Genomic DNA, 16,296 nt, shown 5'->3' with positions numbered 1-16,296 from the left:
TGTGTTTTTCCAAGAAATCCAGAGAGGATGTAAACATGCAAAAACAAGCGGTGGTGTCAAAGATTAAAATCAAAACCATTGTTGCATTTCCATATTCATGAATATTCTTTTAAATCTAAACGAATGAAGTTTTTAAGTTTGTGGAAGAGATGTGACCCGAAATTGTTGTTGATGTTGCTATTGTCCATTGAAAAGTAATACTGTTTACTTTTGTCAAATAGCAAAGTCCAAATGGCGAGGTAATAGATATTATTCCAAATATAAGCCGTGTTAACCGAAAGCAATACCATGGACTATTTGCGACGAAATGCAAATGTCAGTGCGATCATAAATACTTTATTCGCGTACCAGTATCTAAATACGACAACAGATCCTTCAAAACTCGGCGGTGCTCTTACCGTTGTACTACAATCAAATCCACAGTTGATGCGCTTGGTGAATTCCACAGGATTGAGCTTGCAGACCGTAACATCGGTAATTGTGGATATATACAACTGTGTCAACAAAACTATCAGTGCTGATGGGAATCCGATGTCATTATGGTAAGTTGAGACTGATTAGCTTGGCTGACAATCCCTTCCTTATCGTTATCGTGCGATAGTCTGTAGGTATGTGACACAAACTTGAGGATCTGAGATAAATAGATATCTAGCACTACCACTGGAAAGAGCTTGAAAAACCATATAAAATGACACCAAGGTCATACCAATAGCATCAGTAAAATGAATGTTATCGAAAATTGTCTGTTAGAAAAAGGCGGTAATTTTGTCTCGACTCTTATTAGTGTTATGTATACCATCAGCTGTGATCAAAACAACAGAAAGTGCTGATTTTTAGATAATAACTTCCCATAACTTTGTCAATTTACAGATTTATTTATGAAATTTTCAGAAATTCATCTGACTTCAATATCCTATAAAACTAACACAAGAAAATAGTCCTCTATTAATGTTCATGTTAATTAGTTACTAATTAATGTCATCGGATTTTACAATAAATAAAAACGAATGATTAATTAAATATGGAAATAATGTTAAAATTATGTACATAGGCAAAATAGCACTTCGAAAAAAGACATGATGAGTAATTTTATCTCAAAGTTAAAGAAAGAAACCCTTAATCTAATTAATTTTTAGGTTAATAAGCAGTTAAATACCAATTTGTATTGGGCATCATCTGAGAATGTTTGTCTCTCAAGGTTATAACACAGGCAGCACCAAAAGTTGAAAATTGGTACAGACGACCAAATTTCAATTTATCAACTAATTAATTAGTTAATTGGCTTAGTAAGAAAAATGAGCAATTTGATTTTGATACAATACTATACTTGAGGTGGTTAGGGGTAAAAAACTTCTTCCCTTATTTGAGAGGAACCCCAACATGCTACATATCATTGGAAAGCTTCTCTTTCACTGATTGAACTTGTAATATATTTACTAGAAAAGTGATAGATATGATATATAATAATATATGCAGACTAATCATCGAAAAAATGTCCCTTATTGTTTCACCCTAATTAATGATAACATCACCATGGAGGAAATCTACTAGCATGGTTACATCCCAGCCTTTTGCATCAGCATATGTTTCCACAGCTGCCCAATATGCAATCTTAAATACCTTGAGGTTATAGGCATTCTCATTTTCTTTCTCCTTTTTCTTCTCCTTATTCTTTTTCTTCTCAGTTGAGAAAACTTTTCGATCTTTCCATTGTAGGCAAGGGATGTCCCATCATAAACAGAGCAAATATGGCTAAGATACCTGCCCACCACCCTACCCCTCAATATGTCACTGATCATCTCATGCTTTTTACACTCAAATCAAGATTTAAACTTGCCAAAGTATTTGCCAAATTGTCTTTCAACTTTTTCTCTAATTTCTTTTGTTATTTTGTATCATGCTGTGAATGCTTCAAAGCTTGTCTCTTTGCCATTTCAGAAATGAGTTCCTTCTGACTCAGCTTTCTTTTCTTTTACGGCTTTTTCCTAAAGAAATTCTGTGGTTCTTCTGAGCTTTAATTTTGCATGACAAATAGCAAAGAGTGGCATTAGGTGACCTTTCTTTAGCACTGCTAAACATCCCCATGATCTCCTCAGGGTCTATGTTATGTGAACATGCCAATTTGGTATCTTCTTTAAGGCTTTGGGTTAAATCCATAGCAAAGTATTTCTTGTACTGTCTCTCTAGAACATCTATGACAGCTCTGATGGAATCAGACATCAGTAAGGAAAACAGCTACTTTTTTTCTGGAGCTTTGCGTTGGCTAGCCAAGATGGAGTCAGTGTCATCTAGAGTTTGTCAAAAGAAATCTTCTTTTGCAGTAAGGAGATCAAAGGGATTTTCAGCCACATTCTTGAGTGAGTTCAGTAAGTCTAGAAAGTCATAGCAACATGAAAGAACTAGATTAACACTAAATTTCAGAGAAAGTGTCACTTTCAAACTGTATTGAAAATGAATTCATGATTTTTTTGTTATAGTCTTGGTATTGAGAAGACAAATGAGCGATATTCACTGGAACAGTGTTTGGATTTGAAGGCTGATACAAATGCTTTAGTGTTACTTGTGCTTGGTGTTTTTAGTGTAAGTTGGACAACATTAAGCTTTCATCCATTAATAATCCCATTCTGATTTGTTGTTTGTTCAAATATTTTTTATGAAAATTTAACTTGTTCAATGATTCTTCCAGACTTTTACATGCAAATTTAAAAGGGGAAATGACCTAGGGGGAGGCACCCATAAGTAGAATAAAAAGTCCTGACAGTTGTATTCTTCCCAGCATGGAATAACACATTGGGGGGTTATCTTAGAATAATTTATAGGCAGTCCAGAAATATCAGATTATCTGCAATTTAGCTACAAGATATCTGCTTACCATTTGCCACATGCCAATAGTTATTCAGCTGTAAATTGTCCTATCCTCTACCGTGCCTATCTAGGCTTTATGCAATGATTATGTTATACAACATCTAAAATTATCTTTTTTGTAAATACTATTCTTTCATATCGATAGATGCTGAAACATTGCTTCATGTTGCTTTATCTCTTTCGATCCTTAGTTCTTCTTTCTCATTGCTGGCTCATTATTGAATAGGCGCAAAAGTGCCTGTTTGAATTTTTTGCATGGAAGGCCAGCACTAGTTGTGTAAGTACAAAATTCTTCAAGAACTTTATCTGTTCTCTTGCATTGAGTAATGTACTGAGTGCCTAGTTAGCATTTGTGAGATCATGTTGCTTACCTCAGGGAATGTACTTCTTACTATCTGTCAAGTGTGTAAAAATCTACTGATGTTTTAAATGCTGGACACAACTACCAGGTATATGGTGGAAAATGTATAGAAAAAAGTTATCAGCATTTTCCATTAAACAACAAGGTCAATTGTCTTAAGTATTTTTATAATTTAAAGCTTTTATGATATTTTTTCAAATTTGTTTCCCTTCTATCTTTTTCTATGAAGGCCATTGAATATGCTTGATAGTTACGAAAATCGCTTTGGATGTGCTCTGGCATTTGGTGTAACTACATCTTATTGTATTGATGTTCTATTTGGAAGTGCACAGACTGTAGTAGGTTCCAGAATTGGTAAGGTTATTGGTGCTGCACCAAGCTCAATTAACTGTAAGTAGTATGATATTTTTGATAGCTAAGGATACTTAACAAATGACAGGTTTTAGGATTAAATCCAGGAGGCCTTACCACCTTCTTATACAATCTAAATTGAGAGGCATTGTAAGAAAAGCAAAGAGTTCTAGCAATGGCATAGCATGACCTTTCTCGTTGGGGGTGTGAGAGATGCAAAACCATAATTTACAGAGAGAAATTCTTTTGTTACATTTTGCATAAAATTATTTTGTTATAAATGTAATTCTACCAATGAGTTCTCCAAAAGTTGTGGGATGTGGGGGGCACACCCCCCACATGCTACGTCCCTGGGTTATAGGTATGTCATATTTGTAATGGCTTTATTTGCACATCCTTAAAGTCAATCAATGTGTGTTTGGTATTTGACTTTATAATACACAAGGATAGCCTTAGACTCAATGCGAAAAATGTATTTTTAGGTAAGATATTAGTATAAGAAAGTTGTAATTGAAATTTTTCAAATGGATTGCAAGTGGTTTCTCATCTGCATTTGTTTGCAGTGGTCTTCAAGATCGTATCTGCTATGGTGATTGCCAATGCAGCATTCCCATTGTTTGTTTGCATCAGAACAAAGTTCAAAATTATTGGATCACTATTTGGCATATTTTATTGCACTGCTTGGTAAGTTAGTAGCATCAATTTGAAAATTATCCTTGTGTACAAAAAAATGTTTTTTAAAGATTCCTTGATGTCACACTATTTTTGATGTACCTAATTCAGTGTATTTTGCAAGCTTTGTATTAAACAAAATGCATTTGATTTTTAGGATTGTTCTGCTTTATGTGAAACTTTACTTGTATTATCATATGTGTGTAACAACACTATCATTAAGATCTGAGGTAGGTTTTATTTTTCTGTTATTTTATTGTCATTTATTATCATGATTATCAACTTTTATTGCAAAATTGTTTGCAATCAAATGTTAAGTGATTGTTTACATAATTTTCTAAGCAAACCCCTTTGTTTATAAATGCTATGTTTGCACTTCATAATCAAATCTGAGTCAAGTATAATATCAAATGGGCAGTTACCTCCCAAACCGTTATAGTTTCTACCACTGACCTGTAGAATAGGTTTTGCTATTCTCTTCTTAAAAAATTTATATTCTCTGTTTCATCGTAAATGCTCAAAGCTTTAATAAGATGCTAAATAAGATGCAATAAATTTTGATGTTGATTCCATTTGACCACGTTGAATATGACTAGAAAATCGTTTGAATTATTCTGTTGCTGTCATTTAGTCTTCATGATGCTTTGTAGATTACGCAACTTTTCGAAAGCTTAGGGGAAATTCCTCAGCTTATTTGCCTGGTTGCATTGCTTGTGAGATTTACCAGGGTGCTGATTCATCATTCATTAAAAAAGAAAGGGGTACGTTTCGTTCTTGTCTCATCTACGTTGAAAGGAACTTCAAATCATTTATCAGGTTTTACGTAAAGTAGTTTTACAGAATATGTTGCAACCGAGTTGAAACCGCTCTGTTTTGTAAGATTGTGTTGTTTTGTTACTTTTTTTCACCTCTACAGTTTTGTTCAGCTTATAGCAGGGCCATAAATCTGTCATGTGAATTGGGGGGGGGGGGGGGTAAATGGTATGTGTTATGGAAACAGTTGAGGGGTCAAGATTTTTGGATTTATCAAGACTTTCTGCTCTATAGAAGGTATTTAGAGATTTTCCTTAGAACAATGACTTGTTAATAATTGAATGGATAATATTTCTCAGCGACGGCCCCACGAAATTGAACCTTGGGAGCTAAGAATCAAGTTTAATGATGTATGAGGACCCACTAGTTGGGTCCGACGCGGAAGAAAATTTTTGAAATTATACCTTCTAGAAAGTCTAAAAAAGTAACCCCAAGAATAAATTTAATAAAATACTAGATCGCCCAGGATATAAATCTCGACATTTTTCAGAAGATCACAGATTATTGTTTATTGGGCGAAATTGTGGAGGGGGAGAGTCGTGGTTAAACTTTAGTGACAGACGTTGAGGAAAATAGGGACGTTCTTGTATTGACTGGTAGAATTTTACTTCTTGAGCAAAAATGTGCGTTTTCCTTATTTTGAGTGTTTTAAGTAGGCCATGTTTACACATAAAAAATGAATACAATGTAATGATACAGAAAGTGATTTACTAAATAAAAGAAAATGATAGACAAATAATAGAAATGTACGTAAAAAAGTTAGTTAATTAGTCAAATAAAATAACAGTTTGCTGTTATTTTATTTCATATTCTGTTTTCAAAAATATAACCGTAGAAAACGGTAAAAACAGCAAAAATAATTTATCTTGTAAAAAAGATAAAAACCACTCTGTTTACAAAAATATCGGCCATCAAAAAAAGTCAACTTGCACTTGACACCATGACTTAGTAGCTGAGGTTTGTTGCAATAACACAGAAAAACGTGGTTTGGCTCTAACCCAGCTACAAGAGATTTTCTTTGTTTAAAGGAAAATGATAATAATTTCTCAAAAAACTCGTTTTGCTCCAGATTTTTTTTTTTTTTGGGGGGGGGGGGGTCCAGTCCCCCCGTTCCCCCGGTATTTACGGCCCTGGTTTGTAGCTCGACTTGTTATTACTATACAATGTAGAACTGGATGATGCATTCAAACCATATATGACTTGGTATTGCTTAACTAAATTGTAGTCAAATAGATTTGTGTTGATTAAACAGTTATTTAAAATCAAGACTTTTTTCTTGAAGGCCAGATCGCGTCATGCAGAAACATTCCAGCAGTTTCAAGAGACATATATGCTAAAGCATGTTGCAAATTTACTAAAAGCTGTCCCAAAAATGGAGTAAGTTCATGATAACTCCCTGTTGATCTTTTGATGTCTCAACAAAATGAAATGCTTCTTAGAAACCCTATTCTACTTACCTATTTTTGGAGATTTGAAATATTATTGTGATATTTTTCTATTATGCCATTAACTTCCCGTTGTTCATGACTTGATTTTTAGATATCTGTCACTTTGACAAATATCCGAAAAGTAACCAGAATCTGAATAATTAGGTTAATAGTCAATAAAATCCGTCCATTATACTTTCCTCATCGAACTAGTAGAATACAAATATTTCCTTATTTTAAATGATTTTTTCTATTACACTTATTCTAGACAAGATTATAATCAATTCCTTGCAACAATTCTTCTAATGTGATCTTGAACATATCATAATTTTCGGTGCTCATCTTGCAACCTTGTTGCCTGATAGAACTGGTGGCACAGAGAGCCTAAAATTGAAAATCAGAAAGAAAGTTTACAAGTGGAAGCCAGGTAAGCAGTTTTTAAATGTTTTAATGCAGTTTTTAAATTGTTCTCGCGTTTAAAATGTCCCAATGGAAACAAATGTCCCGGATCTTTTTTTGCAGTGGAAGCTGGACTACTGTACATTTCATTGCTGTTAATCACCCTTCTCACGACCAGAAATTTGAAATTTTTCATACAGTAGAGTTTCTTCTTGAATGAACATAACTATTGATAGTCCCCATTTACCCATTGATCCTTAAGTTTTTCCCTGAGAAGAGGGGGTCTCTCTTCTCAATTAGCTTACCTACCGAGAGAATTCCTCCTTAACAATTGCCATTCATGCAAATCCTCTAGTATCGTATTTTATCCTATTTATATGTATTATTGTGTTATTAATTATTGATTTGTAGTTTCTCATGATGTCAGTTGTTTAATATTAGAGTGTTTGTATCTAGTGAAATTTAAAATAAAAATGGACTGAACCGATCTAAATCATATTTGTTATCTGAATGAGAAAAGACGCTTTTTAAGTGTCCCACGCCACCGTGTTTATGGCATTATTCAAGTGTTGTTCAGAAGAGCACCTTCAAAGCCTGTTTCTTGCATTGATCCCTGATTTTATAAATTAACGCATTTAGCAGTCAGTTACGATCTTCTAGATCGAATGCTTCAGATGGTCATCCTTTTTATATTGGAAAATTTCATTCTAGTTTCTTTTATAATGGGAATCCTAGGTTTTCACCCATTGCAGCACAACGATATTTTCTAGCAGTGACAGTTTTATTGTTTTCCAATTTCATTTTTAGAATTCCGATACTCAACTAGAATCATTTCAGCTTTCATGGTCTCTGGTATAACAATCTACATTGTGAGTTATAAACTGATGTTTCTACATATTGATATTTTGCTCTTACTTAAAATAGATTTTAAAACAGAAACTAGGATAATTTTGAGACAAAATTTCTTTAGATTGTGACAAAGTCATACTTTACTGTTATCGAATTAAGCAATGTTGGAATCAGAAATGAATATTGGAAGCGGAATTTTTTTCTGGCTTTCAATGGTATTCAGTGCAGTTGTTTGGTTCTATCTCAATATCAATCAATGCAAATACATGCAACTATTGTATTGGTGAATGCAATTTTTTACATTGATATTTATATCTTCTTAATAATGGGAGAGTTTTTGGCTTTCATCTATAGTATTCTTTGTTTTAAATAAAGAAGCTCAAATGTTTCACATTTCTCCTAGATAACGGTTAAATTATTATTCACTGTATGGTATTTCGATTTCGTCCTGGAAGATTTTGTGCAAACTGAGAAATTCAAGACAACTATAAATAGATTCTTTCCAGACGACAAAACTTTGTTGTATGAGATAGGGATACATTTAGATATTTGGATTGGTAAGTTCTTTCCTTGTTTTTCATTTGCTCATCACAAATCAATTTCTATATTAAATAAAAAAATATAAGTGGATTTTTTCACGTGTTTCTCTAAGATCTTCTGTCTTGTTCGGTCCTTTTTGTATGCATTCGAATCCCAGTAAGTCGGACCTTCAAGGGTGTTAAGGAATTGGACCAGCTTAGGGAATGTGCGACTTAGGGAATGTCCGACTTATCCGGGATACGACATTTGACTTGTGTAAGGTGGGAGAATCCAACCGGAATTGAATATCAGCCGGACTTAGTGAACGTCCGGTAGCAATTTGCTGTTTATCTTTTCATGATTTCCAATATTGAGCTTTTTCGCAAGTGATTCAGGTTTCATTGTCCATAAGTATGTGTTCTAAATATTTTAATTTTTTCTAGTTTGTTTGTATGTTGCAATTGGTATCGCATCTGTGAAGACCTACCTTGTTTTTCTGAATATGCTCTCATGGTACAGGTAACATGAAGCATTTTATTTTATTATTGGAAAAATAGCTGTAATTTCGTTTTTGATAAAAGTAACTTGAGACCATGCTCATTAATAGTGTAAAAAAATTTCAACTCTAAGTTGTTTTAGTTTAATGTGGTATTACATAAGCACCTTATGGTACATATCTTGGCTGTTCGTAACTTAAGTGGCACTTTATGGCCTTTGTTGTCCTTCGATTTAAAGATGACAGTACTAAATCCAGCTTTACTATCAGCAAATAGCCTATGTATTTTACTAAGCCCATTGACCAGAAGGTACACTTTATATTTTTATGACTGGATCCAAATGCTGTATACCTGAATGCAAGACCGTCTTGATTTCTAAGCATTTTTAAGCATATTTTACCAAAGAAATATCCCTTTGAAGAACGTGCTGTATATATTTGTAACGATTTTCAATTTAACTGCCGTTCAATTTATAAGTCTAAAGACTTCATATGAATGCAAGTAGTCATTTGATATAAGTTAATAGAACAGTCTTTTTCCTAATACCAGCGCTTTACATTTATGCACACTGATATGTACAGCTCTAAATGTTCATATTTCGGAAATGGTGAATGCTCGTATTGGTAATTTATGTGTAAGATATTTCGAATAGGAAATAAACAGATTCGAGCTCTTTCATCTTTTCTTTTTGATTCGTAGCAGCTTTATCAAAACTATTAGTTGATTTGCCACTGTAAATTGATCGTATTTTTTGAAACTATTGGTTTTTTAATTTATATTTTAGGGGTCATATTACTCGGCTACGTAAAGGCGAAAAATCTTGGCTCCCTTCAGCTGTGCGAAAGTTGTCTGCCTCACCACCTAGTTTGTTGGTACGCTCTCTTCACCTTTGCTAACTCTAATTGATATGAGATCATAGATGTATGAGGAAACAACAAGGGGGGTTTTATGATATGTTTAAGTGTGTTCTATAAAAAATAATGCAAACTCTCTAGGGTTGTGAGTCAGTAAATTCTTTTGAATTTTCGTGGAATTTAAAGTAAAGTATCGATCAATTTTTTGTGTTTTTTAATTTTAAGGCTGCTGGAATGAAGTATGCTGGATTCCAAGTTGCTTATACTGCTTGGGGTAAGTAGCCTTTATTTTGCTGCGATCTTCAACCTTAAACCGCAAAGCAACACGCGAAGAAACAATACAATATGTAAATATCTAAAGTGACCTGGCGGTCGTAAACTATTGTGTGAGTCGTAAACTATGTTGGATTTGGTCCAATGGCGCAGCAAGTAATCTAGGACCCCTAGGCAACAAAGAGTGGTGTCCCCTTAAGTTGACCAACAAATTAAGTTAATTGCATTTGATAAGTGCATTTGAAGAAGAAATATAAATTGAAGTACAAGATTTTAGCATTTTATTCCTTGTTCTATAATGGAGGCCATGGCAAAAAGTTATTTATGAAATATCATATGATTACAAACGAATGACGAACATTGGATATGCAATGCCTGCCATTTGAGGATTGATTTAACGAGTTCTTGTGCCACTCTTATGGTCTTCGTATATATGAAAAGCACTATAGACGTAGAATATTGCGAAGTGCTGTTAAGCTTAAACATCATCCTTAAACCGTTGTTATTTAAGGGATAACATAGCATGGATATTTTAGAAAATTTACCTATTTCTTTTCTAGCCTTCATGATAACTGTGTTTCTTCTGTTACTTATTCTTGGTGCAGCATCTTCATTTCTAATCTACCCAGCTTTCAATGGCAAATCTGCCTTTATATTGGAATTTCTAGCCCAGATTTGGTAAGTGAATACAACGGGCCATGTTCAGTTGCGTTTTCTTTTTAAGCCAGGGGATTATGTCATAGAATGCCTTTGAATGACATGGACACGGTATAGGTTCCAAATCTTTGACTGGCTTAGAGACTTACATTAAGTACCAAAAATTTTGATGGGATTAATTTTCGGTGAAGCAGGGCAACCGAAACTTAATCCCACCGAAATTTTTGAAACCGAAATTTTTTCTTACCGAAATTTTCCAACGCTAGAAAAATTTGAAAGAGCATCAAGAACTACCTCTAAATATGCAATTAGTTGATTTTGTTACAAATTGGCTGAGATTTGGTCACACGAGCACAGGGCTGATATCTAGTGTATTTTCTTGCATTTACACCGACATATTTTCTTTCTACAAAAATTTTTCAAGTTCTTGTCGAAATTTACCCCGAAATTGAAAAAATATGACCGAAATTTTTTCCACAGAAAATTAATCGACCGAAATTTTTGGCAGAGGATTTTGTTGCTACTTAATGTTGATTCTCTAAGTCATATCGACCAAGCAGAACTCAATAATATGACTATAATTATAAATATGCCTCCCTGCTAGATTTTGGCCTATTTTTCATATTGAGTTTTAAATTTCGATTGGTCAATATGGTATGGAGAATTTAAGTCTCTCAGCCAATCAAAGATTTGAAACCTATGCTGATAGGAACTGATTGTGGGGTAGCTGTGGGAATTTATGGCTGGTTAAAATGTGTTTAGACTAGGTCAAGATGAAATTAAAAGTCTATTGCTCTTTTTGATCTCACAACTGACACAAATCTGATAAAAACCCAACTAACCCTTTCATTTTGTATATGCAAGGTTACCTATCACGATGCATAGAGAAACACATTAAGCCCTGGCCAAACGAATAAAACATTGGCATAAAACATCCTCCAAAATTGTTGCGTAAAACATGTCTTATTCGTTTGGCCACCATGTTTTACGATGTTTTATGCTGTTTTGCAAAATTTGATTTCCAACGAACATTTCGTAAAATATATCTTTTAATCTCATGTTTGATCAACAATATTCCGTTCGTTTGGCCACCTCTTAAAACCTTTGTTATATGCACGCAAGCGCAGTAGGTTAAAATTCGGCAAATACAACGCAGTAACTGTAGGAAGCTGTGCGACAGGGCTTGACCATTTCAGATGTTTTAACATTTGTTTGATCCGTTTGGTCAGGTCATAAAACATCGTCCAACAATGTTGGTACAAAAATGTTTTATAAAGTTTTACGAATGTTTTATTCGTTTGGCCAGGGCTTTAGATCAAACATTTGACTAGGGAAAAGTTTTGACAAGATCCTCACGCTATTTTAAGACCAATTCATGTCCAAGACCAATTTTTCTGGCACAACATTTTCTGGCTTCAATGAACTTTAATATCATCATTTGTCACATTAAGAGAGTCAAAGTATTTCATATCTTTAGATATTCTCTTTCCACACTCAGTTGAATTGTAATTTCTTTTTTTCTTTCAAGGCCAGCGATATTGCTTTCAGTGCTTCTCTATCTGTCTCAATTTTTGTCAGCAAAATACCTGTTTTTGCAGCAAAGAGGTGCAGTTATGTCCATTGACAATAGGTAATAACAAATTGATATTTGTTTTTTCCTTAAAAACTAAAAAGAATTATCAACAACTCTTTGTCTATAGTGTATTTCGCACATAAAAGATTCTGCGCCGTAATGTACTAGGTTTAAAAGTAAGACTCTTTTTAGAAATCTCCAGAACCTGTTTTAACAGTATTCTTAATGTTTTATCCACTTCCCTCCCCCTATCAATTTGCCACACTTGTGGCACCAATGTTTAATTGTCTCTTCTGGTGTATGGTGAATGTATTATTGTGCTTCTTCAAATAAACCACGAAGATATAATGCCTTTCCTAAAATTATTTTTAGAGCGTAGATGTCTCCATACTCAAATGTTGTTAGAGCATATGTGCAAGCTATCTACGTCGATACATTTTGATGACCATTATAAAAAATTCCATAATTTTTCAGAACATCACACATGTTATTAGTTCAAGAACATTAAAAGATGCTTTATTTGTTTCTTATCCTAGAAGTATCTTCCACCTGTCTTCGTATTACATGTTCTTCTTCAATATGTTCCTTGGTTTATTCTCGTGCCTTATGCGTATCATAAAGGGGCTCGTTATTGGCGTCCTGTTTCTTGAACGCGTCCAGAAGAGTCTTTTGCCCCGTTCATTTGAAAATATGGACCCAGGTGAGCTAAAAAATAGACGTGCCATTTCAAGCTTGTACATAGTGGGATCCCGATATAGTGAACTTTTGAGGGTTAACAGAAAAGACATTCGCTGAACAAAAGCTCTTGAAATTTGAAGTCTTCAAGGCTGCGTTCGTTGTATGTGGCTCGTATAATCGAAATTTCATTGCATTTCACTTGTTATTATATTATATTAACCAGTGACCACAGTTTCCTTTTTTTTATTCGAGTTGGCTGATATCCAGATCTTATCAATTTAAGTCGTGGTTTAATTAAGTAGCTTACGAGGTTTCTAGCAATCGTGCATTGCATATTTCTTAACATCACTCAATAAGAGAAGCAAGCAGTCTCTCCTATATCAACTCCTAGCTCTAACCACGAATATTTGCGAGACTTTGCCAAGTTTTAAACAACTTTAGAATTGCTGAGCATATATGGAAGGTGTTGTACATATATGTTTAAAAACATAATGTTCATCCCTTCCATTTCTTTGTTTTTGTATCATGCAATCGTTTTGCAGGTTACTATGCCTACGTTGGATATATCTTGGTTGAGCATTATCATGCTAATCCAGTGCAATGCGTGTTTTTCTATTTGCTGAAAGAACAGCTAAAGGCAGTAAAAAGAAAAAGAGCTTCAATGGGTTGGTTGCGCTAGTCCTGTAAAGTTTTGATATGTTGTAGATGAATGTTGAAACAGCACCTATGATAACGTAACCAAGTCTAACCATATTCGTTATCCTTATAGTCATCTTTTATAGAGCAAGTTCTGTGTTTTATTTTTGGTTAAGGAATGTTCAGTGGCATATTGTTTCTTTGATCTTGATAGCCCCGTTATATATTATCTTTCCTTGGTATTACTTCATGCAACGCCATTATAGAGATCTTAAGCGTGACGTCATAAAACTGTGACTTTTGAAAAAGCTATTTCCGCCTATTTAGAGGTATTGCATTATGCTTAATCAGCTTTTGGAAGACAAATTCAAGTAATGACCGGTTTAGCATAGTTAGGATGCGTTTGCCATGTGATTTCTATGCTGTACCCTTGTTTTTGAAATTCATTCATCAAGTAATCAACACCAATCATCCTTATCGTTTCAATCAACTATCATCAGCATCATAATCAATCAGAATCAATCATCGTTTTCATGATCAGAATTAGCACCTACAGTATTATCACAATCATTATATGGCAATTTGCTAACATGAGACACATTTTATTTTCTTCACAGCTGTTATCATTAACAATGACTTTATTGTAAACGGTGAAACTGTGTCAAAGGGAATTGACTTTGAGATGCAAGACATGCAGTTCAGCAAGGAGCTGAATCTATTTGACAAAAGAAAGATCATTCGTAACAAATGGTATTTATGTTATACTTTGGTCAACAACCCATCATTGGTCAAGTATAGGAAAAGTAATCTTGATGAGAAAGAAGAAAATTTATCGGAAACGGAACAAGCGGACAGTATTGAAGAAGAACAAAATGAAGATGTAGCAGAAGAGAAATGAAACTTATGATGTATAACATCTAGAAGATATTCTGCTAGCAAGCTTGTCGTCTAATTTATAATTTTTGGCTTTTGCGAAAGACGTTGAAAAGAGTAAAACTCTCATTTCCAGATTTTCACTTATATTTTTATTATATGGAGCGCATATATTGCTGTTAATAATATTTAAATCTCTACTGACTAGCTGAAGTTGATGCTTGTTCTCATATGTCCGTCAATAGAAAAAAATAAATTGCTATTAATCAGTCAATATCTCTGTATTCCAGTGCATGATAAGATGTAATTTCCTTCTTTAAGAATTGATGACACTTAATGTCAAGTTCTGGACAATATTCTAAGATAAAAAGCACCTAACTTGGTTAGTTTTACATACTATGAATGCAATTTTTCTGTAATTGACTAGTAAAATGTACTTTATTTCCTTTTATTTTACAAATACCTTCGTATCATAATATATTTGATATTCTGTACACTTTTATGACATATATCTTTAAGGTAGTGGTTTTATCAAAACTGAGTGTATTTAATTCAAAAGATAAAATCTAATGATATAAATTTCTATATAAACATATGAATAAATATTTGAAAGTAAAAGTTGGCGATATTTAAAATACTACTCTTTGTTTCGTTAGTCGAAAATTATTTGTTTCATACTAAAATTGTTATTGACATTCTGGTGAGTGCTTAAGTTATATTCAATCAAAACTATACGCAATATGGGTATAATTGTCAAATTTTCTGATGGCTACTAGTATTAGGGCTTGAAATGGAGATTGAGATGATTTGGCTATGTAAGACCCAACCTGTAGTGTACCTGTTATATTCACAAAGTAACGTATGATATCTGTTTCTCACAAGTCATAAGATAAGAGCTTCTTGACCAGGCATAAAACGTTTTGGACCCTTTTACCCTGGCATTTAAACTAATTGGACGCTGATAATAATTTCACGAAATGTCGTTCCTGACGATAATTAGCAATAATTACCGACAAACTAAGATCCTAACTTTAAATTAACCGAAAAGCCTTGAATTACCAACGACTTCCTGAAAAAGGAGGTGTAAAGCCCCAAGCCCTCTACCTCGGCACACCAGGGGCGGCACCAGGAGCGTCGCGACCGGGGGGGTGTAGGGGGTGTCACACCCCCCCCCAATAGTATCTCAATAGGAAATTTCAGGTAAAATCCGCTCAGTGGAAGACACGCTTTAGGTATTTTAGAGACCTTCATGTCATAAAATCAATAAAGGATCAAGCAAAGGTAGTTGCTCCGTTGGTTAAATATGATATTCCTTGATATGAATGAAGGTAAACAAGCCAATGATTTGAATATTTGAAGATTTCTTGTTGGCACTAAATCGAAAAATCCAGGCCCTCTTTAGGTAAAATTGTGGTCTTGTGTCCATTTCCCCTAAAGTTTCTCGGTAGAAGCGTCAACTGCAATTCACTATGAGCTCAAGATTCTTTTAACATTCAAAAGGCATGCTTAGATGAAAAGAGGGATCTAAATTGACAACCAGTGCTGCTTGCTACCTAGCTTCAGAAGTAACTGACAACATGGTATTTCTCAAGACCTCGGCGAAATTGTACCAGTTGTTTTTATCTGCTGTTCAATTTGCTTGCAAAAAAAATTATTTTCAATAGGATTAAAAGGGTTGCTTTAGTGTAATGTGCTTGAAAGAGTGCATTTTCCAGGGAACTAGAAGCATCAAAATTCGAAAATTTCCTGCTCCTTCGGCGGCAACCGGTGCCGCCAGCATAAGGCTCAAATCTTGATTGGCTGAGAGCTTGCGCTAAATCACGTGACCTCTCTCGCCGCTGAGCCAATCACAGCCCCGGAAAGTGTAAACAAACTTAGGATCAACGCAAGAATAAGAAAATTTCCCTTTTCAAGACAAAAACTCTCAATAGCTTTCAACTGTTCATGTAAAAATGCTCAAAGTAGCCGAAGAGGCTTTTAAACTGATACATAATGACTT

The 16,296-nt window shown here is 34.2% G+C and overlaps 1 protein-coding gene across 2 annotated transcripts; it reads left to right on the top strand.

The window, feature by feature from the left end:
* Nucleotides 1–24: 24 nt before the first annotated feature.
* Nucleotides 25–14,782, top strand: LOC135693687 (stimulated by retinoic acid gene 6 protein-like). 2 transcript variants are annotated; one of them, XM_065212227.2, is made up of 19 exons: nucleotides 27–542; nucleotides 2,478–2,580; nucleotides 3,057–3,142; nucleotides 3,456–3,616; nucleotides 4,141–4,261; nucleotides 4,407–4,479; nucleotides 4,900–5,010; nucleotides 6,345–6,439; nucleotides 6,855–6,916; nucleotides 7,696–7,757; nucleotides 8,141–8,294; nucleotides 8,700–8,775; nucleotides 9,538–9,625; nucleotides 9,833–9,881; nucleotides 10,441–10,558; nucleotides 12,066–12,167; nucleotides 12,647–12,810; nucleotides 13,331–13,453; nucleotides 14,042–14,782. In XM_065212227.2, exons 1-19 carry the CDS (start codon nucleotides 289–291, stop codon nucleotides 14,320–14,322), a joined length of 2,283 nt encoding a protein of 760 aa, XP_065068299.2. In that variant the 5' UTR covers nucleotides 27–288; the 3' UTR covers nucleotides 14,323–14,782. The 2 variants fall into 2 exon arrangements, with proteins under 2 accessions (XP_088967208.1, XP_065068299.2); XM_089111082.1 differs by lacking the exon at nucleotides 4,900–5,010 and having other exon boundaries at nucleotides 25–542.
* The last annotated feature ends 1,514 nt before the right edge of the window (nucleotides 14,783–16,296 follow it).

Source organism: Rhopilema esculentum, chromosome 11, assembly GCF_057945365.1.
Source record: "Rhopilema esculentum isolate cy_ngs chromosome 11, ASM5794536v1, whole genome shotgun sequence".
Classification (NCBI taxonomy): domain Eukaryota; kingdom Metazoa; phylum Cnidaria; class Scyphozoa; order Rhizostomeae; family Rhizostomatidae; genus Rhopilema; species Rhopilema esculentum.
The sequence above is the reverse complement of the archived record's forward strand: the minus strand, read 5'-3'. Positions and strand labels throughout refer to the sequence as shown.